The following is a 23,176-nucleotide window of genomic DNA, read 5'->3' as shown; positions in this document are numbered from 1 at the left end:
GTTTATTTTTCTTAAATGGGGATTTCATAAAGAACCTACTCTATAGCATATTTCTGAAAGTATTGCAACATTATAAATGAATTCATACGTCAACTGATTCTTGTAGCTACCTCTTCAGTGAGACACAGTGGACTTCTAGCAGAGAAACTTGCACCTGACATCATCTGAGCAGTGAATTGACTAGGTCACATGATGTCTGACTAAGAGTTAAGATTTCTTAAGATAAAGTAAAATATCTTTCTATTTTAAATATTTTTTGAATCTTAAATCACAGGCCGCTTAATAGCTATGACTTAAGAGTGCAGCCACAAACATTGAACAACAAAAGGGGACAGGTCTTGTGCGTACAATGTGCTTTCAAAGAAAAAATGATTGGAAGCACAGGCTATCTCAGATATTCCAGATGAGTTTAGTATTTTGAATTTATAGTTTTCTTCTCATCTCACAGTAAGGAGACTGAAATGAAGAAAGTGACCTTGTGGTTTTTTTGTAAATTCAACACATTTGTAAATAGCACATCATTTGTCAGATTGTACATTGATTTCTGTGAATATAGCTAATTGTTTTCTTTAAACAAGTCACTGTAAATACTGTTTTCATTAAAGTGGCACCTTTATTTTATGGAACTGGCTTATGTGTTTAGAAAAAGAGCACTAAACTTAAACAGCTTGTGACAAAGCCATGAGAAATTTGTTTGATCCTAAAGATGCCTGCTAGTATTTTTTAAGTAACTGTGAAAAACTGCGCACTCTACTAATTAACATTTATAATTAGGATTTATTTTAAAAGCCTATACTCATTCAGGTGATTAGCTAAGAACAATTGAGCCTAGTCTTCTTTTGTGCATCATCTAAGCTAGGATTAAAGGTAGGGGACTATAGATAACAGTTTTTAAAAATTTTACAGGCAAACCACTACTTGAATAGGCACAGAGCAAACAGAGTTAAATTCTAGGCTTCTCTGTGAGCTGTAACCCAGTCAGTGTGACACATGCTAAAATACAAGTGCTTTGTCTTGACTAGATTTTAGAAGTTCAGACTGGAAATTTGATCAGCTATGTGTAATATCTGATTGTTGCTATGCCCATTTTAGCACTTAAAATTGTCTTTGAGATCCTGAAATGCTGCCAGAAGCTACTGTTACAACAAGCTAACAGCATTTGGATGTATGCAATCAGGATTAGCTTCATCTAGGAGGACATGGGCACATGATCATCATATTTTGGAACACATGACTGTGTTCTATGCTTTCACTTAGAGCAGATTAAAGCAAATATGCCTGTTTCCCCTGAGCTAATCCTAACTGGCAATTGCCTGCTTTCTGCTTATAATTTATCTTGTGAATGTTGATTACTGACAGAGAGATGTCAGTTCATTTAATTAAGAATGAGTTGGTAGATACTGAACTAATCTTCTGACATGAAGTTGCTGCTGACCTCCATAGGAGTGCTAGACTCTGCAGTAGTGTGAAGAAAGCTCACCTATTGCCTGAAGGTAACTGAAGTGGTTGCATATTCTTATGCATTGGACCATAGGGAATCCCATCTTATTGTGGTTCTAGGCAGCTTCAAATAGGGTAAGGTGTTCCATAAAAAGATAATTGTTTGTTGAAAATTATGTTTACCTTTGGTTGGAAGTACTCCTGGAGACTTAAGCATGCCTGATTTAAATGAGAGTGGATAATAAACTTAGTTTTGTTTCTTATGTGTGAATTCATTGACATAATCAGTCTTTCAGCCTGTCTAGTGTAGCCTACTGGATTTGCTTTTGTATGCTTGCACTAAATATTATAAATTCCTGACTATAGGAAAACATTTAATTGGTGTAGCTATGCAAATGTTCTCTAAATACCTGATAGATGACAGAGTAAATCACTGCTCTTATTAACAGACTAAACAGAAATGAGTTGAAATGAAAAGAATAATAGAACAGGTAATTAAAGCAATAAAGAAATCTTGAAAATGTCCTATACCAACATGCATTATTTTTGTTAAATGGGCAAGTAAATTAGTAATGATAATTTTGGAGGGATTAGCGAAATATTTGTTAAACTACAAAAGCATGAAAGGGCTCCATATATGTGCAGCTCACTTTTTGTTAGCCAATTATTTTTCTTTAACATCTGGAAAATTCATCTAGTCACTGTGCAGAGGGAGGGGGGGAACATCAGGCTTCTGTATGACATCTATGAGGGAGTAGTATGCTGTTCATAGGCTGTCATTTTTGAAACAGTGTGAACATCACTTGACCTTCTCTCTCCAATGCTTGATATTATTCTTAGCAATCCCAGCCTATGTGTGCATATCTCCATTGAGCAATTCCTGTTTAATGCTTTGTTTGTAAAAGTGAGAAAAGTAATGAGCATTAAGTCTCTCTCAGAAATGTGTATGACCTGCTGAAAAATACATATATAATATTCTTTATGAATTGTATTGTAAATATTTATTTTTTAAAATCACAATATCAATAAGGTACACAGGGTTGAAATTCATACAGGATAACACTATTGCTGCACTCAAATCACCATTCAGTTAAAAAAAAAAAAAAAAAAGACCAGCATCCTCTCAGTGTTGGAAAGGTTCTAGAATTAACTGCTCTCAACTACATTTTGTACAAATGTGCCATGATGACTCTTATTTTTTCCTCTAAAATGCCAGTTTTACCCATCTGTAGAATTATTCTGTTTAGGCCATTCATTTAACTCTTTTACACTTTATGAAGAAAGCAGGGATTTAAGACTGATCAGATGAAACCTCTTCAGACTTATTACAGCATATGCAATGCATTGGTTCTTAACCATTCTACCTATATTGGAAAGAAAATAAAATTCATAAATAAGGTACTTGCAAGTGGAGCACTTTGGAAAATCTCAGTTTCAGTTTTGTCTTTATTCTGCCTCAGGTTAATGAACCACATTTGTTCAAATTCAGAGATGTCAGTGGAGCAGCAGCAAGAACATTTTGGCGCAGTCGTTCTATGTCTTGCAGTCAGTGGCTCTGTTTAGCATGCTGGAGGTTTATTGTTGTTCACTTCTCATTCTGTCCAAATGCTATGGAATATAATTTGGTGCATCTTCATTTCCAAATAAGTGTTCTTTAACAAAATGAAAGTGACTGCAGTGTGCATTACGCAAGCCATATCAAAACCACTGAATAGATTGAAAAGGTGAGGAGGAATAGGAAAATAAAGTTAAGGACAAATTTGACAAACTGCTTGTCCAAAATTCTCTCCAGGAAAATTCTAGATTGAAATTTTAAGTATTTCATGTTTGCAAAATGAAATCAATTGGTCTTGAAAATGCAGTACATTGCATGTCTGCAGTAAAATGAATTTAACGTTTTAGCAATGAAGCACAAACAGCAAAACTAGAACCAAAATAGCTTTACAATATTTGAATTTCTTCTTATTCTAATTATTTTATGGTAGTTCTCAATTTATCAGCACAGATCTTTAAAGCATTTTACCTCCTCTTATTTGTGCTTTTTATGTATATGCAGCATTTCATCAGCATGTGCACACCATCTGTTTGTTGTAGGAATGATGTAGTCTCGAAATACTATGAAAAGGCTCATCTTTCAGGTTATTTTCTACAGAAAATCTTGACTTCTCAGAAACTTGTAATAAGTGCTGTATATTTTGTTTGTGACTGTCGTCTGTGCAAGATGCTTGTTTGCACAACTCAGTACACACAAAAAGTGTTGGAAATTCTTTGTACCAGTACTTGGCCATGCCCAACCTCTGGCTACCTACTGGTCTGAAAAGCAAGAGGAAAACCATATGTAAAATCAGAATTTTCTGGTAGTACAGATCACTTCAGAGATTTAGAAAAAGGCAGTTTAAAGCACAATCTGTGCTGGATTAGTACTGAAACTTTAACAGGTGCTGCATTCTAGCTGTCTGATTTTCGGGAAATGGAGTAAAGTTGCTGAAATAAATCAGAAGTTGCTAGTTTCTTCTCTTGGATACTAAGGAGGTTTCTCTCCAACAGGAAAATAGCTTTCTGGTCTTTCAATAAAGCCATTTGTCCAGGAGAGAGTTCCTTTCAGCTTTGACTTAATACTGGTTAGCCAGTAAATCTATGTGTGTGCATTTGATTGGTATCAAAGAGGAAGTGATATAGAATTTGTGAATATAAACATGCCGATGCCAAGGAATTCTGTTTTGGACTGTTCTGGAAAGGTATTTATCCAGGTCAAAAGGTGAATGCTATAGTACTAGGCTCTATTAATAAAAACTGTTTCTTGGCAAATGTAGAAAGAGTAACCTTTGAAGAAAAGCATCGTAATGGTAAAAACAAAAAAAACCAAAAAAACCAGACAACCAAAACCAAACCAAGCACAAAACCACCCCTCTTCAGTGTCACAGTGTCAGTATATCATTCTCATAGGTGTCCTGAAGCTCAAAATACTGATTCCTTTAAGCTGGGCTTCCCTCGTTGTTTGAGAAGTACCATTTGATTTGGGTAATTTGGTGTGCTACTTATTCTGCTTTCTTGCTTGAGATTCATTTGAAACTGTTCATTTGGCAAGTGGAATATTTAGAGGTATAACACTTGATAAATTTGCTGCTGTTTTTTTGTTGGGTGAGTGGCCCTTCATGCTCAAGGCTGAGATCCTGAGTATAACAGGCATTGCTAGCTTCTCCTGTCTAGCAAAGATACAAGCACTTCTAACCTGACTGTGTGGAAGCTGACACAGTGTGTAATGCTCAGTCAGAACTGCATGGTATTTGTCCATGCATGGGTTAAGTGATCAGAGAAAATGCAGTGGGGAAGGCCTGGGGTCATGGGTGGGATTAGGCTGCTGAAAGGGTTTCTCCTGCCTGCAATTGGAGGGGAACCACCTTTCTCTTGGCACTTTCTGCCTTCACAGTAGAGGTGGCTGAGATGAATCCGAACCAGCTGTGGGTTACACCATAACCTATGGCGCAATCCAGAATCGAGGTCGCGTGGCTTTCATACGCAGGGCAGCCAACTGATAGCTTACAGGGCTGTTGCCGTGCAGTTCTGCTGTCTCTGCTCTGAGAGAGAAGAGGCATTTAGGGCAGTTAGGACTTCAGCCTTCTGAGCTTCATCTAGGTGCATCTTTGTGTTTCTTATTTGTGATAGTAGGGAGTTACAAAGATTCTTTAAATGTGATTGTGTCACGTGGAAAAATACAGAGAGAGTGAGACCTCATCTGCTTAGTGGTGAGAGATCCTCAGTACCAAAGGACAGGAATTGTGGAATCCGAGGGTTAGTCTGGTGCATCAGAGATGTCCAGGAATCTCTTTGGCTTTATTTTTCGATAGTTTACTTCCTGACAAAAAAGGTAATCCATGCCTTGTGTCACCCAACGATCTCATTTATCAGCCTGTTGTCACAGGAAGTAGTATTTGTGGTGCTGAAATGGATTCCTGGCAAGGTGACTGAAGGTCGATCATCTTCAGGCCTGGTGCCTCTTCATCACAACTGTGAAGAGAAGTTACGGAACAGTGGGTTGAATCATGAAGTCCCTTTAAGAAAAGGCATTTACAAATAACTTTTTATATGGCTTTTTAGTTATGCATAATGTATAAAACATGATTCCATGCCTATTTAATAAAAATTGACTTAATACAAAAAGCGAGTTTAATTAAAACTCATAACTGAAGATGTCAGAATGCTGATCACACGTCTGAATGTACTTTTTACTAAATTTAGTTATATATTCTGAATTTCATGATGGATATTATGTACTCAGTGCTTTGGGAAGTCATGCATAATGTAACAAGGATTTTCACTTAACAATACCTCTAGCAAATGTTCTCTGTCCTAATATTGTATGCCAAGTAGAATATGATATAACAAATGATTTATTTATTTTCAATAGGTCATTAAATTTTATCCTCAAAATTTTGTGAAACTGCAAGAACTTAAAAAGGAAGTGTAACCCATTTAAGTTACCTGCATGAGGAGATAGGTTTGTGGATGCAATCAAATCACAACTGGATTTTATAATCGGGTGGCTCTGCTGAGGCAGAAATAATTTCAGTGACTCCATAAAGCTGAATCCTAAACTTGTTGGTTGCAAAGAGTAGTAGTCCTGAAGAAAGCAAAAATACTATTTTTAAGATAGAATGTTCCCTTGCAAAGATACATGACTTACGTAAAGAGGACCAGGCACCCACCATTTCTCAGACAGAGAAATATTGCTATGTCTCTAATATTATTATAATGTTTAACATTGTTTCAAAGTCACAATTCTCTTATTTATTTGTTTAACATAACAGATGAAAAAGGTTTCTAAGCAAAAAAAATTATTAGTTTTCATCTATCATTTTAAGTATTAGGTCAAGAAGAATTCTGTAACTCTAAATATGTAAATCTAAATCATTGTATGACAGGTAGTGAGAAAGTAGCAATTGAATATAATTTTAATGTATGGGTTGTATTATTGTTGCTGCCTTTGGATTTTTGTCAAGATTGAAATGGTAAACACCAGTGACTGCTCATTGATCCTTTATGTGGCTTTGTGGGTTCTCAGACCCAAATAAATCTTGAGGGTGGGTCTATAGGAGGTACTAATATGGCCACAGGAAATCCTGTATGCCCCTTCAGCAGTGTAGGAAAGATTTTTAAACATTTATTTCTGCCAGTGGTAAAACACTTTTATCAATCTGAGTTTGGTTAGTGTTTTGTTGGGTTTTTTTTTTTCCTTAAGAAGTAGTGATTTGCCTCAAAACCAAAAATTGTGGGTTGAAGTGTTATCCAATAGTCTGATGCATCAGGAGGATTATTGTTGGAATCCCATAGGAACCTCAGAGATGCAGTAAATGGCCTGTGTGCTTCAGTAGCTTGCCGGAGGTGCATAGCTTAGCACACCAAGGTGTGTTCCTGTGAGTTTGGTGTTCCAGCAGTGGGATATAGCCAAGACCACCAGAACCTCGTGGTAGCCTGGATTGTTGGTCTGCTTGTAGTTTCCAAATTCAAGTGTGTGGCACAGCAACCAATCCTGCTGTGAAGGTTTTGTTAAAGATATAACTGCATGATTTGAATTTGTTCAATATGAAAACAAATAATGTGGAGCTTCCTGCATTATTTGTTTTGAGTTTTATGTATTTTTTGCTCTGTGAAGGCTTCCAGTGCTACACAAAGACTGGAGGGGGTGGACGGTGCTGCCTCGAGCAGGGGAGCCCAGCCAAAGCGGGTGGCTGAGGTGGACCTCTGCAGCCTCACTGCTTGGTGGCAGTTCTCCTCTCCCACACTCTGCCTGTGCACTTTGCTAGTATCTCCTTCTCCAGTTGCTATGTTTCTCCTCATACATGAGAACACGAGCATTTCTTGTTGGACTGAATCAGTCAGTCTGTCTGCTGGTTAGGTGCAGGCCCAGCTGGCAGATGTGTTTGGTTTTTCTAACTGGTGATCCATTCAGAAAGTACGCTTGCAAAGTCTTTTTGTCCTTGAGCAGGACAAGCAATAGCTCTGCATCTCAGTTTTCAGCAGACTAAAAAAGCATTCGTCAAACCTGTGTCCAGGTTGGTGAGCTGTATGATAGTTGGCATGATCTAGAGGAGGGAAATTGAGGAAAATAGGTCAAATACTTAAAAAGTAAATGAGCAATCTGTTCTCAGACTGGTGCAACAAGTAACAGGTTTGTAACAGGGAAATTCAGTATAGACTCTAGAAATATGTTCCAGTGGTGAGATTATCTAAATACTGGAATAAGCTTGTGAAGAGACTGTGGGATCCTCATTACTGAAGGCTTCAAAACCAAAGGCAGGAATGATGGAATTGTACCTTATTCACCAGGGAGGGAGATGGAGTCAGCGGCCACCAGCCCTATTTTTCTGGAAGTCTTTGTTTTCTGTTGACAGAGTTGCCCTGCAGTGTGTATTGGAGAGACTTCTGTGCCGGGACTGAAGATGTCCTAGCTAGGAAGGCAAGAGAGACAGTTTCTGGATTTTTAGAACATGGCCATTCACTTGGTTTTTCCTCTGTCAGAGAGCACTTAGTAGTATTTGTCTGTGGGTATTGAAGTTACCTCAAGGTAGTGAGATTAACCAGTCATCCAATTGCTGTCAGTCTCAAGAAGTTATTCTCACAGCAGTTCAGCTAGTTCATATCTTTGAGTTCCTTACAGAAAATCTGAAATCCAGAATGAATTCATTTTGTTAATTTAAAACAAGCAAAGATTCTGGAGGATGATGCTATAATGCAGAGTTAGAGCCTAAACTTTACAGAATAACACTCATGAATATTACATAGTGTCAGGCTTACGTTTTATTTGGTGTATTTATTTTTATTTGTAGTGAAGATAGTGCTTTTCATCAATGCGACCTATAAAGAAAGCGTACTAAAAGCATATGGAGCTGTACTAAATTCTGTTGCTGGTGGAGGTCTTTTAGGGTAATAAAAACTTACCTTTTTATCTGTTGTGCCCAGTGAATTAATGAGAACTGGCAATATGTCTACACTCAAGCCAGTAGATCCTGTTTTCAGTTTGCTATTTCTGTTTCCAGTATTTACTAATATATGGCAAATCATAATTGCAAGTAGATTGTGTAACGCCAAAAAGTCAGTAGAGCAAATGAGTTGTTTGCACTGGAGTTCATAATGAGCAGTGAAGTTAGGCTAAAATTACTTTTCCTGACAGCTTTCGAAGCATGCTATGATTTATTTTTAAATCAATGAGATTAACATTTATTCTTCTTGTTCTCCCTTTCCTTGACATTTTGTATGTATGTTGCAAGTGTACGGGGGTGGGAGGAAACCATCCTATAATTATTAATAACATGATAGATAAAAATCAACAGCTCAGTAAAAAGACCAAAACAGTTATTTTAATTTGTTGGGTACATTCTTTTATTTTTAAGAACTTAAAAATGGTAGCTAAAGTGAAGGTATTAAGGAATGATCTATGAAAAAATTTACTAGAATAATCTACAAGTAAACAATTCAAGAAATAAAGTTGCTGATAAAGTTTCAGATACTAATGTGATTTAGAGAACAATTGTTAACTGGGAAAGTTAACTGTGTTTTCATAACAAGCTGTGTCCTTTCCTGGTTCTGAAATAATATTTTCTTCATCTAGATATATTTGATAAGTTCAATTCAATGTGCATTTAAGGGTTGAAATAACATATTAGGATTTGAGGAACTGGTTATCTTTGTTTATTCTTACCATCTTCTTTCAGTCTGTGAATATAAATTAGGTTTGAGGCTGTTAGCCATACCAAAATCTCATAAGATAGGATGCTCAGAAGTTGTAAATTTTGTTAGCAACAGAGAATGTATGCCTTCTTAAATGTTAAATTTACAGTGCAGCACCTGCTTGGTTGAACTTAATTTTTCTTCTGTGTATCTGCTGTATAAGATGGTTCTACTTAAATTATTAATTAGTAACTTTCAAATAATATACATAAGATATATATTTTAGAAAATACTTAAAATTCTGGTTGAAATCTGTTTCATAGGGAATAAGAGTCAACTTGACACTAACCGTGATTAAAAAAATAGTAATCACCTGGCAAATAAGTGATGGCTCTTTTATAATTTGCTAACGTCATTATGGAAAAGAAGAATGGAAAAGGAAAAATTGGGACTTTAAATAATTAGCATAAAATAGTACCAAATTTTTTGTAAAGTCCAATGTAAAACAACCATGCCTCAGAATACTGAAATAAGAACAAAAGTAGCAGTGGTTACTTGTGTAAACCACTGTGTGAATTAAAAGTTTGCTGATTTTAATCAGGATTATAATTAGTGATTCAGATCACTGATTTAAATTGATCCACCCTGACTTTGCTATCTCTGATTCCTTGAGAAACAAATGTAAAATAGCATTGTTTTGGTACAGTATGGAAAGTACAAATTTGTACCTGCCTGTGCAATGTTAATAACATCATGTCTAGCCATACCTAAGTTTGATCGTTCAGACAGTTTTACCAAAATGTAATTTTCAGGGAGTCAAATAGAGCCATGTTTCACAAAATCTATTCCCAGAAGAGCTAAATGCCAAGGTAATCAATCATACAGTGTACTGTATCCTGTTGTTATGGATATAATACATTATTTATGCAGTGTAAAGATTTTTCAGATGTTGTTGAAGTGAACAGGCAAGCGAATGAACAGCTGTAAGGTATAATATGTTCTTAGCTGAAAATTGCAGTTTCCTAGGTTAAAATTTGTAAAGATGCCTTCAATGCTTACAACATGTTTGAGACTGATTTTCTGCAAGTAAGGACTTTCGGGGAGTCGAGAAGTCAGTTAGAAATCTATAATATGCTAATTACACCTGCAGATGAGTGCCAGATCTTCTACTCCTAGTACTTGTATACCACTTGTATTTCAATTACTAAACCCAAAAGTTGTTACTGAGTCACTGGAAATAGGGTAAACCACTTTGGCAGCAGTACAAAACCCAAAGACTGTTTGAGGTAGTACAGTGTGGGTTCCTCAATGAGCCATTGCATATGATCACCACTGATACATTTAATGAATATAATTAGGCACAGGCTTAGGCTTTTGATGGAAATTTGTCTCAACTTTCAATTTTCCCCTCACTGCATTGTTTCAAACATTTTGTTCTTGTGCTGAGAATGAGATGATAGTCTTCTTCACCAGATTCATTTAATAAACTGTGATATTTGTACGAGAAGCCCTAAAAGACTGATAGAAAAGAGTATAGCAGTGGAAAAAAAATTGCTTCCATAAATGGCTACATATGAAAATGAGGGAGACCTTCTTCCCTTCTCCCTGTCAGATCTGGCAGCTCTTTCTAGTTGATTTGCAGGAAAACGTGCAGTCGTACCTGCAGAGTAGTTTTCAAACTGTGATCTTGTTACACTCTCTGGCTGAAGAGATCTGCAACTCAGGGACTTTCAGGGGCAAAGGCACAGCACTGCTGTACTTACTGTCCCTTGATAGATTTCTATCACTGTTACCTACCTGCTTTTTGAGCCCATGTAAACTCTTACCACCTTCTGTATTCTTTGGTGAAACATTATGGCTTTGGCACTTGCCACGTGAAGATGTGTATTTGGGTGTTTAGCCATGCGTTCCCTAGTTTGCTGTTGTTGATTTAATTCCTCTATACCTGCTGCTAGCTCTTCTCCCTCTTTTTGGTGTTTTTCTACCTCCTTCTCAATTGGTTCCAGTGCCATGCTCATACCTTCTTACTCTACACTTTTCCTACTCTTTCCCATTTTCTAAATAGCTTCAGTCAGCTCTTCTCTCCACCATGGTTCTGTTTGTCATGACTCTGTCATCTCCATCAGATCCTCTCTCGATAGTCTTCCTCTCTTTGGCCCTCTCACCTTTGCCTTATGGTTCTTCCCTGTTCATCTTTGATTCCCACTTCCACACTGGCCTTTCCTACTTTTCAAGCTGCCACATTTCTTCATGTCCTATTCATTTGCAATGTAGACATGTTTCAGTTCTACTCAATAGACATAATCTATCCTGTTCTTTAGCAACTGCTCTCTGATTTCCCTTACACAGGTCCTCTTCTCCAAGGGCCCTGATTTTTATCAGCCTTCCTCTCACTTGTTGGTCATTCACTTGCCCTTTCCTTATCTGCTCCAATTTTTAGGGGGTTTGCAGATGTAACCACCCTCTGTTCTGGTGTCTGTCTTCTCTAGGAGTTCCTCCTTCATAATTTCAGGAATCTCATAGTCTTCAGTCTCCTTCTATGACAATGTTTTGTACAGCTCTGCCTTTTGCTCTTTTCCTCCTCTTATCTGTGGAGAAACCCCGTCCATGAATACAAATTCATGTCTGTACTAATGAGTCTTATCTCAGTCTCTCTACTCCAGCTCTACCTTTCTGTCCAAATTAAAATCTTAGCTGACGTTTCATGGATGAGGCAATTCTCAAGAAAAAAGTTCAACCTTCTTTGCTATCTTTTTTCAAGTTCACTGTGGGTATCACAACTATCTCTCACGTTAGCCTATGCCTTAGTATTGGTATGGTCACTTTCTGGTGCTTATCTAAATCTTTCTTAATCCTCCTTTTGTCCCTTCATTTTCCACAGATGACAAATTACATGCTTTCTCTTTCCTGAAGAGAACCCTTCTGTAGCTTCTGCCTGTACTAGCATTCCCCAACCCTATTGCACATGTGATACTACATTTTATCTCAATTCCCTGAGTAACACTAACTCTCAGCAATTATTCATAATGTTTGTTGGTTTTTTTCCTTTAAAGTTGCTTTATGTTATTTTAGACCTGAAAAATTGTGTTCCTTTCAATTAGTTGGTCTTGCCTCATATAAGTCTTTCCTGTTCTTCCTACTTGACATTTCTATGACATGCCTTTCTTACATGTTCATGTAGATAAAATTGTTATCAAGGGATATTATGATTTTCTGTCTCCTGGTGGATGGCTGCCAGTCTACCTTCATCCAGAATCCCCTTTGCAGCAATGCCTGTGGAAATAAAAGGGCAGGTCTCCTGCTGTGTCATGCCCATTGCTCCTAATCTTCCCCAGGCAGCTTGCTTCCTTGACCTTCATCAGGTTGTACGCGTCTGTTCTCTCGTGTTTTCTACTTTACCCTTACGCTCTTTAGGCCAGTTGTCTTTTGCAGAAAAGACAACTTTTATAGAAAGGGATTCAGGGCTTGGGAAGATGGATTTGGCAACAACAAAAAAATTAATAATAAATGACCCTGCAAGCTTGCAGCATCAGTCAGGTGCTTTCTGATTTACTGGTTACTTGTTTGCATGCTTGAACAAATATGAATCTATTGCTGCTGCTAAGTAGATCCTGAACGAAGGCAGACGAGGTCTTGTTCTCACAGCAAGCAATTGAGTCAGTGCCGTGAGCAGCAATGCTACTTCTGGTTTCTTTTCCTCAGTTCTGTATGTAGAAGCACCAGTAGCAGTTAAAATAACGTTAACTGCGAGGAATTAATTTGATTCATATTTTTCTCCCTGTAAATGTGCTATTTTAATACGTATTTTGTACAAGCATTTAGAGTATGTGACTTAAGCAGTGCAGTGAAAACATATGAAAGTCTTGTTGTGGGACAAGCACTTAATGCCATTGCTGCTGCTTCTTGTGTACTGAATACAAATCAGTTGTTTCAAGAAAAAGAGCAGAACTAACCAGTTTACAGAATTACATGACTTACGAGGTTTCCCTTCTGATTATTTCATGTCAGTGCTGCTGTTGATCTGTTCATTCTTGAAAAACAGATGTCACCTATCAAAGAGTGGTCTCTGCTCCCAGTCTCTGCTGTGAGTAATGGTGGTGGTGGGACACCTCTGCTGCGTCACGGCAGAGGATGCAGTTCCTTCAGGCTTGTTCAAAAGTGCCAGAAAGCGATACAGAGAAAATTCTCTTGTGTAGGCACTGTCTCTGTGGACATATGCTGAGGTTCCCTGGAGAAGACTGATGTGTTGAAATGTTTGAACACAGAGACTACTTTGGAGAATTACTTTCTGTATTTGAGCTGACAGCCATGACTGCTGTGAACCTAAAAGTGGAGAGAAAGAGGGAGTGTAAAGAGACAGTCCAGTAATTACGTGTGGAGAATATAAATTCAAAAAGAGTGTTCTGCACTGTGGTTTTCTGGGTTTTTTTGAGAGGGCCTTAAACTTTTGGACATGTCTGTTGACATGCTTAATTCTCGCAGACTTTTTTACTCACTTCTTTTTATAAGGCACAGCGAATAAACCCCAATTTTATCTTCCTGTACGACTTGTTTACTTGCAAGCAAAATGATACCTGACAACCTAGCATTAGAAAGATTTAAAAATAAAAATTGTTTAGACTTCACTAGTTTGAAGCATTTGCATTGTTAAATGTTTTAAATCAATTTTGTTTCAGACAGGGATTTTGGTGTGCATGGTAGCATCTCTGTCTAGCTGCTGGCATGACAGGCATGGGAACCTTCATACTTTGCTGGAGATGAAGCTACTACTCTGTTAACTCAAATGCCAGAGACTTTGTTTATGGTACTAAAGATCCTAGGTTTGATCTGTTTTGCCAAATAAACCAACTGTGTGCTCATGCCCATATTTCATTACACCAGAACTATTAGCTAAAATCAAGAGTATATGCAGTAGGTTAAACCCTTCTGCTTGTCAAAATTTCTTATATTCCAGTGTGTATTTTGCTTCCAGTGCTGCCCACCAAGTAACGTAGTTTCTTTAAGTTGTATTTTCATGTCTGTAGCTTGAATTATATTTAAGCTAACAGTGTAGTTGTTTTATCCTGACCTTCCCACCAGAATTATATTAGTCTGCCTTTCTGTTAAAATCACATTGATAATTGTGGCTAGTAACGACTTGAAGAATCTTATCTTTACTATAAGTATTCCACATGGGTCTTCTAAGAGCAAAGGTCTTCTAAGAGCAAATAAAAAAATGAAAAACATAAGGTCTATTATAATTCAAATGCAAATAAGAGCAAATACATTTATAAAAAAAGTCTTTGAGTAGATTTAGAATTTCTTAGCATTTTGTTTTGATGTAGATGAGTTTGTAATTGTAAATTTACCAAATTATATTATCTTTATATGCAGTTATTATGTTGCTATTAATTCTGGTATGGACTACAAGTACTTTGTAAAGATCAAGTCTACAGATAAACCAAATATTTACTACTGTGAAAATGACAGAAGCTTTATTAATATAAAAAAGCCAGAAGTGAATGTGTGGATATTTCTACAGTTTTTGTGTTTTCAGTAGTTCTGAACTGTGCTTGTGGCAGCAGCCATTTCCAGCACAAATTGCTTTGCTATAGTTACACAGCAAAGATTTGAATGTCAGTATATATGCATCAGTGTGTGCTAGTTTGGAACACAGGCTTACCTGTTCACTGACCATAAAATGCGGGGCATTTAGGAATGCCAAGAACAAAAATTAAGTATTTTCATGTACATTATTTGAGACCACTGGTAAAAGCAAGATTCGGCTGGCTGAACTAGGCTAATTGTATCATTTTAGATGTCAGATTGCTTAAAAAGAAATAAAGAATGACTGGATGAAATTGAACCTTGGTGTGACTGTTAGTGATTGGGAAGGGTGAATGATTTGAAGATGAAGCTAAGAGTTACCTGTCCCGTCTACTGAAAACCAAGAATGATATTCTATAAAGTGGTGTGAAAACCAGGAGCTATGGCTAACTCCTCCCAGAGCCTGAAGATCAGTTAGATCATCTTAGTGCAAAGACTGTCTGTCTGACTGACCTGTAACATTGGTTTCTTCAGTTTTTGGTTACCAGCCTTTCTGGCCAGACCCATGGAACTTGGCCAATTCTTCTGAAAGAGTTGACCCTGTTCATGTCCACATCATATCCTTTCTGTGGTGTGCCTTGAATGCATCTGTGTGCTTCAGACCAAGAGAACATAAAGTCCTGCAACAACAACCTGTTCTCTGCTCTTCCCACCCTTTTGTATATCACTTCCTACTTACCCATAAGAAGAAACAAACCTACGAGGAGTGGCAAAACCAGTTGTGGAATGGATGTGTATGTCGCTCATAAGAATTAATGTTCAGTGTTGATGCAGATGACAAAGGGCAGATGACAACAGGAATAAAGCTCGCATGACTTGGTCACAGTTCATGAAGGTTAACCTTAAACACCACTGCACACATCTTAGAAATGTGGTTGAAAGGTGGCCTTTCCTCTCTTAGCTTGCAAGATCCTTCCCTCGGTGAAAATTATGCTTTCTGTCTTTGGATTCGAAGGCTATTGATGAGTGTTAGATTGTATGGAGTGTAGTTGTCCAATTTTGGCATGGTTTAGGCAGTTCTTTGTATGTCAGATCAACACTTGATTCACTCCACAGGCTCCCAGTCAGTTTTCAGTATCGTCTAAGGCTTTGGTCTTGATCTTCAAAGCAACTGTTGGATCAAACACCGCAGCTACATCAAAGACTGTATTTCTATTTGTGAACTGTCAGAATAGCTGTATTCCTTTGGGGCAACGTAGATGATGAAATATCAGAGCAGCCATGCGTCAGCTGAGGACACAGTGTTGTGGGTGGGGGGTACAGGCTATGAAAAAAAAAACAACAGCGAGGCAATCAGGTGAATTCAGAGTGAGATGTTTTAAAGGAAATGCTGCAAAACCTCTCTGAATGTGTTCCATCATAAACATGATGCAGAAACAACTCCCATTTTTATCTGAAAAATAATTGTCAAAAAGAAGAAAATTAATAAAATTTGGAATGCTCTCAGATCATGAAAGGGATTATATTTTTAAATATCCTTTCATATGAGCCATAATATGCTAAATTTTTGAAAGTTATGTACTTGTGTAGGGTAACCTCCTAGCAGTATTTAAAGCTTACCTTTTCTTAACATTAAAATCACAAACACCACTTACTGGGGAAGGCCATATTATTAGCAAAAGCTAAAGGGTGGCATAGCTTAAAAGGAACTGAATATCGTGTAAGCATGACTGTTGATGGACTCAAATGAAGTCTGATCAACTTCTAAACAAACCTTAAAGGCCTTGTTTTTAGCTGATCAGAAATACTCCCCTGCTGTGCTTTATAAAGTACAGTGGACAGAAATGGTAGTGCCAAAACAATTATTTCTCCACCCTCAACCTAGTTGCTAGGAGCTGATAAATTGCTTAAAGGGTTGAACATAAAAATTGCAACTCCAGGCAATTTAATTGGATTAAAAAAACCCCAACAACTATTAAATTAGATACAAATTAAGTACCATAATAAATACCATAATAAAGACGTGTTCTATAAAGTAAATCTTGGAAAATACAACAATTTTAGGTATGTGCAGGTTTTCATGGTATGTTTTTTCAGTTCTCCCTTTTTATCTGATAGTAATGGATCATTTTCAACTGAGTGCCTAATGCCCAGTAGAAATGAGACATCATTCTGCTATTTGGAACATTTGATTCCACCGAGTGTCTGTTTTCTTAAAAAGGTACATCAATTTCTTCATTTTAAGATTCTCTTAGCCTGCCTAACACATTTACCTAAGCTTCACCAGCCATTCAGCCTTCTCTACGAAGAGAGGAAGTTGTCATCACATCTTGTAACAAAGACAACTAGAAGTTGAATTGGAGGTATTCTGTCGAGAAGCAGGGCAAAAGCTCTAGAGGAACCTGCCCTGTTGGCCTCATCTGTTGTGTGTTTCCAAAATGACTATAGTAAGGTATAGTGTGATCATTGTTGACTTGGTACAGTGTGGAAGGTTGAAGGTAGTGAGGTTTCCAAAACCTCCAGCACAGAAATTTTGCTAAATTTTTCTAAAATGTTGAGTTTGCATAAGAAGAATCTCCTTAAGCCTCAGAGGGAGACTATGTGAATGCAGAAATGCCAACTCAATGCCATGTTCAAACTGAAAGTCTTTGTGCAAAGTTTCTATGGAACTAGATTGCAAAATATGTGGGCCAATCTGGTATAAAAAAAGAGAGAGCTTGTCACCCCTGAGCAGGATGAAAATAGCAATGTGATTGCCACTGAATCCTGTTCTCTTGACCAGCCTGATTTGATGTCTGAATGGGTTTCCTTCCACAGCTGAACTTTGTATTAAATACATACTCCAAAGCACATTGTTGCTAACCTTAGACATAAAGTACAAGTGGTCAAAATCTTGTCTTCGGTTAATCTCTTGTTTGATAGTGATGGCCTTAGGAAGGATCTAATCCTGAGTCTGTAAATTGCATCCTATTTGTATCTGAAGAACTTTTACAAGGGTTATCTTGAACTATGATTATGCTTTTTTCCTCCAGCTCTTGTGGTGAGTAATGTGAAGTTAAGTCACAAGATTTCCTCTTCCTGACTGGCTGATATACATTTGAAGCAAGAGGGGGAAAAAAATGAGTTTCTATTGTTCAGCTGTGGATGATAAATGTTCATGTTCAAGTTTTTAACAATTTCAGGGTCTTATGAATATTTTAATGAATATGTAACCGGTGATACTTATAAGAAATATGACCTCATGATTCCTGATGAATTAAAGCGGCATCTTTGCCAATTATTTCTTTTCTTATAGTAAGCATTACCTTGAGCACATCTCTGCAAATTTTCTGCTGGCAAAAATGAATATGAATGTGTAATGAAAGCAAAGGTTTGATCTGTGTATGTGTAATTGTCTTATGTGTGCCTGTATAAATGACAAAACTTAGGAAACAATGCAGTCTCAAGATTTTACTGACAACTGAGAATATGAATGAACAGCCCAAGTCTTAAAAGATGACTGCCAGTAAATGTTAGTATTACAGAACTCTGTTGCATAGTGTCACACATATTAAAAAATAACTTTGTTCCATACAACAGCTTTGAATACTACTTCTCCTTTTTGTTTGTTTGTTTTTTTTAAGTATGCACCAGTTGTATTGAAAGAATAGATGCAGTGGGAGGGACAAGTAAAGAGCAAATATTTAATCTTTAAAGAAATTGCAATAAACTATAATTTAATGCAGAATGCTTTTCAAATATGGTGTCATGGTTTAACCCCAGCCAGCAACCAAGCACCATGCAGCTGCTCACTCACTTCCCCCCCACCAGGTGGGATGGGGGAGAGAATCGGAGAAAACAAAGTAAAACTTGTGGGTTGAGATAAGAACAGTTTAATAGGACAGAAAGGAAGAAAATAATAATGGTAATAATAAAATAATTGGAAGATACAAAACAAGTGATGCGCAGTGCAATTGCTCACCACTTGTTGACCGATGCCTAGTTAGTTCCCTAGCAGCAGTCCACACCCCCAGGCCAACTCCCCCCAGTTTATATACTGGACATGACATCACATGGTATGGAATACCCCTTTAGCCAGTTTGGGTCAGATGTCCTGGCTGTGTCCCCTCCCAACTTCTTGTGCCCCTCCAGCCTTCTTGCTGGCTGGGCATGAGAAGCTGAAAAATCCTTGACTTAGTATAAACACTGCTTAGCGACAACTGAAAACATCAGTGTGTTATCAACGTTCTTCTCATTCTAAATCCAAAACATAACACTATACCAGCTGCTAGAAAGAAACCCAACCCTATCCTAGCCAAAACCAGGACATATGGATATTCATTAACAAAAAGGTGACCTTCAAAATAGTTTTCTGTCAAGTTAGTAGTGCTCTGTAGTATTATACTAAGAGATGAGCTAGAAGATATCGTAAGCAAAAAAAAAAAACTTCAAAAAACCCCACAAAACTAAAACCAACTTTGCTGTGAAGTAGCACATGAAGTTCCTGGCAATCAACATGCTTTTCAGACAGTGGTTATGTTACCTTAGGCAGTTTACAGTGCTGCTGAGTCTGACGATGCTTTTAAGTGATTTTATATGCTCAGCTATACAATAGCATTTCCTAGTGTTTCAAAATAGTCAAGAACTAAATGTGTGTTTAGTATGTTTTTCTTCTGCCTTCTGATTGCAAATCTGGCTTTTATCCCTGTCTTCTGCTTGCTTTCAGTGCACTGCAAATGTGTCACTGGACAAGCAATAAGGGACTTTTGCAGTGGTGACTAATCTTACCCTTCACCAGCTCATCTCCTTTCACTCACTCTATATGCAGATATAAAAGGGACCATTGGTATGGTTTTTGTTTGTTTGTTTTATTTTTATTTATTTTTATTGTGGTGAGGTCTGTGCACATAAGGACAGTGTTCTTTTAAAACCTGGTGATAGATGGAAATGGTGAAAAATCAGAACAAAAATGAACTTTAAATATTTAATGATGTGAAGTTCTTCGTACAATAAAGGATCATTTAAATGAGTACTGTTTTGGAAACTCAGCTGTGATGTTGATTAGATATATAAACAAAGGGTAGTGATGTCTTTAATTATAGTTTCTTTGCATTTGTTTTTGCTTTTCAACATAAATATGCATGGATCTAGGGTTCACGTTGCTTAGAAATACCTGTAAGCTTTTTGTTTGCATTTTTCTGTGCATATATAATTGCGTATGCCCTCCAGTCGTCTGCTTTCTTTGTGCCTGTTAGCAGAATTTACAAAAGTGGTGCCCTCAGTTCAGGACTGTGTGGGACAGAACCTGTATCTGCAAAAGCAGTCAGCTTTATTATATTACCCAAGACTTTTATGGATCAGCACCTTCTGTGCCCTCTTTGTTAAGGAATTAGTGAGGCATTCCCAGACCCTGGGGAAATGTGCCAACGCCAGCAGCCTGTCCTGAGATGTGCCGTGGGGACGGAGGGAAGCTGGGCCCCAGAGAGGAGGGATGAAGGGGTCTGGGAGGAAGCCTGGAGAACATGCATCACTTGTGGTAGATGGCTGAAACTCCCTTAGAGCAGTTAATTCAGCTTAAGCAGCATTTTGGTTTTTAACTGCAAGGACACCCGGATGAGCTTTAAATCAGAGTATTTTCTGAAATACACCTTACAGCAGTGATTAATGTGTCCACAAGCTCATATCTCGCTGCCAGTGTGTTTCTGAGAGACAGTAAAGCTTCATATTCCTTAAAAACTTGCTCTCAGATGACTGTTGATCAGTTGTTGCCCAAATCTCTCTTAGATTTGGTAGATTTAAGATATTGGGAAGGTAGAATTTGAATGTAAATCCTTGTGCTTCCTCTGAATAATATTTCTTCAAACTTTAACAAACAGCCTTGGAGGAGAGGACTGATGATGACAGAAACGATTCATTTTCCTGCCTGTAATAGCGATGGCCTTTGACTGCAGTTGAGGGCAATGGTTTTTGTTATGGCATCCCTATTAATGGGGTTGTGGCAAGTAACGTGGACTTGTTTGCTTGTCTTGTAACTCTCCATTTGTCACCTGCAGGTTGAAGAGGAAACAGTGGCCTTTCTTGCGAACAGTGGAAGTGAAGAAGAGTTTGATCCAAGTACTCTTCCAGATCCTGATAAATTCAAAGATTCTGATGAAGAGCAGGATTCAGAAAGTGAAGACAGCTATTGGTATGTACACATCTTCCACGTTCATTTTGAAATGTTCATGTTTTTTAGAAACTGTTTTGTTTAGATGTTAGGAACTCATTTTATCATCCTCTTGCTCCCAGGACTTAGTATTTAAGTTTGTTTGTGAGGTAGGTGCTGAACAGAAATCTGTGCTAAAGTCTATTTTCTCTTGTGAAGCTATATGAGAAAGATTTTTGAGTCAGTGGTGAAGGGATCTCGGTGAGACTGTTCCACATACATACAAAAATGTTGACTAATTCCTTGGAGGTTTCATGTGTTTCTCTGGTGGGTTGACCTTGGCTGGACACCAGGTACCCATCAAAGCCACTGTATTGCTCCCCTCCTTAGCTGGACAGGGGAGAGAAAAATATAACAAAAGGCTCATGGGTTAAGATAGGGACAGGGAGAGATCATTCACCAGTTACTGTCACGGGCAAAACAGACTTGACTTGGGGAAAAAGTAATTTAATTTATTACCAATCAAATCAGAGTAGGGTAATGAGAAAATAAAAACAAATCTTAAAACACCTTCCCCCCACTCCTCCCTTCTTCCCAGGCTCAACTCCACTCCCAATTTGCTCTACCTCTTCCCCCTGAGCAGTACAGGGGTATGGGGAATGGGGGTTGGGGTCAGTTCATCACACATTGTCTCTGCTGCTCCTTCCTCCTCAGGGGGAGGAGGACTCCTCACACTCTTCCCCTGCTCCAGCATGGGGTCCCTCCCACAGGAGACAGTCCTTCATGAACTGCTCCCACGTGGGTCCCTTCCACGGGCTGCTGTCCTTCAGGCACAGACTGCTCCAGCGTGGGTCCCCACGAGGTCACAAGTCCTGCCAGAAAACCTGCTCCAGCATGGGCTCCTCTCTCCATGGGGCCACAGGTCCTGCCAGGAGCCTGCTCCAGCGCGGGCTTCCCATGGGGTCACAGCCTCCTTCGGGCATCCCCCTGCTCCAGCGTGGGGTCCTCCGGGCTGCAGGTGGAGATCTGCTCCCCCGTGGACCTCCCTGGGCTGCAGGGGGACAGCCTGCCTCACCATGGTCTTCCCCACGGGCTGCAGGGGAATCTCTGCTCTGGCGCCTGAAGCACCTCCTCCCCTCCTTCTGCACTGACCTGGGGGTCTGCAGGGCTGGTGCTCTCACATTTCTCACTCCTCTCTCCGGCTGCAGTTGCTGTTCTGCAGGCTTTTTCCCCTTCTTAAATCTGTTATCACAGAGGCACTACCACCATCGCTGAGGGGCTCGGACTTGGCCTTGGCCAGCGGCAGGTCCATCTTGGAGCTGGCTGGCATGGGCTCTGTTGGACGTAGGGGAAGCTTCCAGCAGCTTCTCACAGAAGCCACCCCTGTAGCTCCCCTGCAGCTCCCCTGCTAACAAAATCTTGCCATGCAAACCCAATACAGTTTCAGAAATGCATTTCTCTGCTGTCACATTACAGGTTCTGTTTGAAAGGAAAAACGTTGAAGTCATTTGAGGACTTGGATGAGCTCTCTGTACCTGTGCTGTATTAAACAAATTTGTGCATGGTGAAACTTCATAAGTTTTATCATTCAGTGTTGTTCAGACTCTTCAACACTACAAATGAAGTGGAACCTGTGTTAGAAATAAATATATAATAACATTAACAATGCTAAACCTTTCTTCTTAATTTAAAACAGTGCTTTTAATTATATAAACCAAAAGATTCTGTTTCATGTAGTTTAACAGAAAAGCACAGGGTGGGGATGAGGATCCATAGTTGATGGCAACATACTGCAGTTCTTCAGCACATATTGCAGGAAGAAGGAGGGATACTGCATGAAGTCCTGTGTGGTTTTTGTCATTGGCTTCACCACAGGAGGTCCACCTGTGTGTTCCTGACAAACAGCCTATCATGTAACAGATTTAGAAACATGATCTTGATACTGAAATGGGAATATGGATCTTTATTTTGCTCTCTCCTAGATGCTCTCTTCTAGGTTCATAAATCTCTTGCTTTTCACATCTGAATCAGCTAAATCCTAGTGGCTAGATTGTCCCTAGCCCTGTGTCACTGCATGTTGTGGGTGCACTATGTAGGACTGGGTGTTGGGACGTGGATTTAAGGACTGGATAGCCTTAAGTTAACAGGCTAGTGACTGTGTCCCTTGTAGCCTGTTCACCAGCGTGTTGGTCAATAGAACTGACAAAGATGGGAGAAATGGATTGCTTTTTCTGAGCAGCAGTAAATTGCTACTCCTTTATGCAAGGGGGGGAAAGAGGGTGACTATAAGACAATCACAGTTCCTTCTAGTTTTCACTTCCCTAAGCTGATTCAGTATCTCCGCTCCATGTAAAATGAATGAAAAAGCTGTGTAAAACATCAATACAGCTTCCTAAAAACAAGCAGAAAATGAGACCC

General features: G+C 38.6%; 1 protein-coding gene across 1 annotated transcript in view; it reads left to right on the top strand.

The window, feature by feature from the left end:
* DDX10 (DEAD-box helicase 10) overlaps window positions 1-23,176 on the top strand; it is a 200,746-nt gene that overhangs the window by 165,282 nt on the left and 12,288 nt on the right. Inside the window, exon 17 of the mRNA XM_069808236.1 lies at window positions 20,667-20,800. Coding sequence (XP_069664337.1) covers window positions 20,667-20,800 — 134 coding nt within the window. The remainder of the gene's footprint in view (window positions 1-20,666; window positions 20,801-23,176) is intronic.

The sequence above is a fragment of the Haliaeetus albicilla genome, chromosome 20, assembly GCF_947461875.1.
Source record: "Haliaeetus albicilla chromosome 20, bHalAlb1.1, whole genome shotgun sequence".
NCBI classification, from domain to species: domain Eukaryota; kingdom Metazoa; phylum Chordata; class Aves; order Accipitriformes; family Accipitridae; genus Haliaeetus; species Haliaeetus albicilla.
This window is presented reverse-complemented; position numbering and strand designations above follow the sequence as displayed.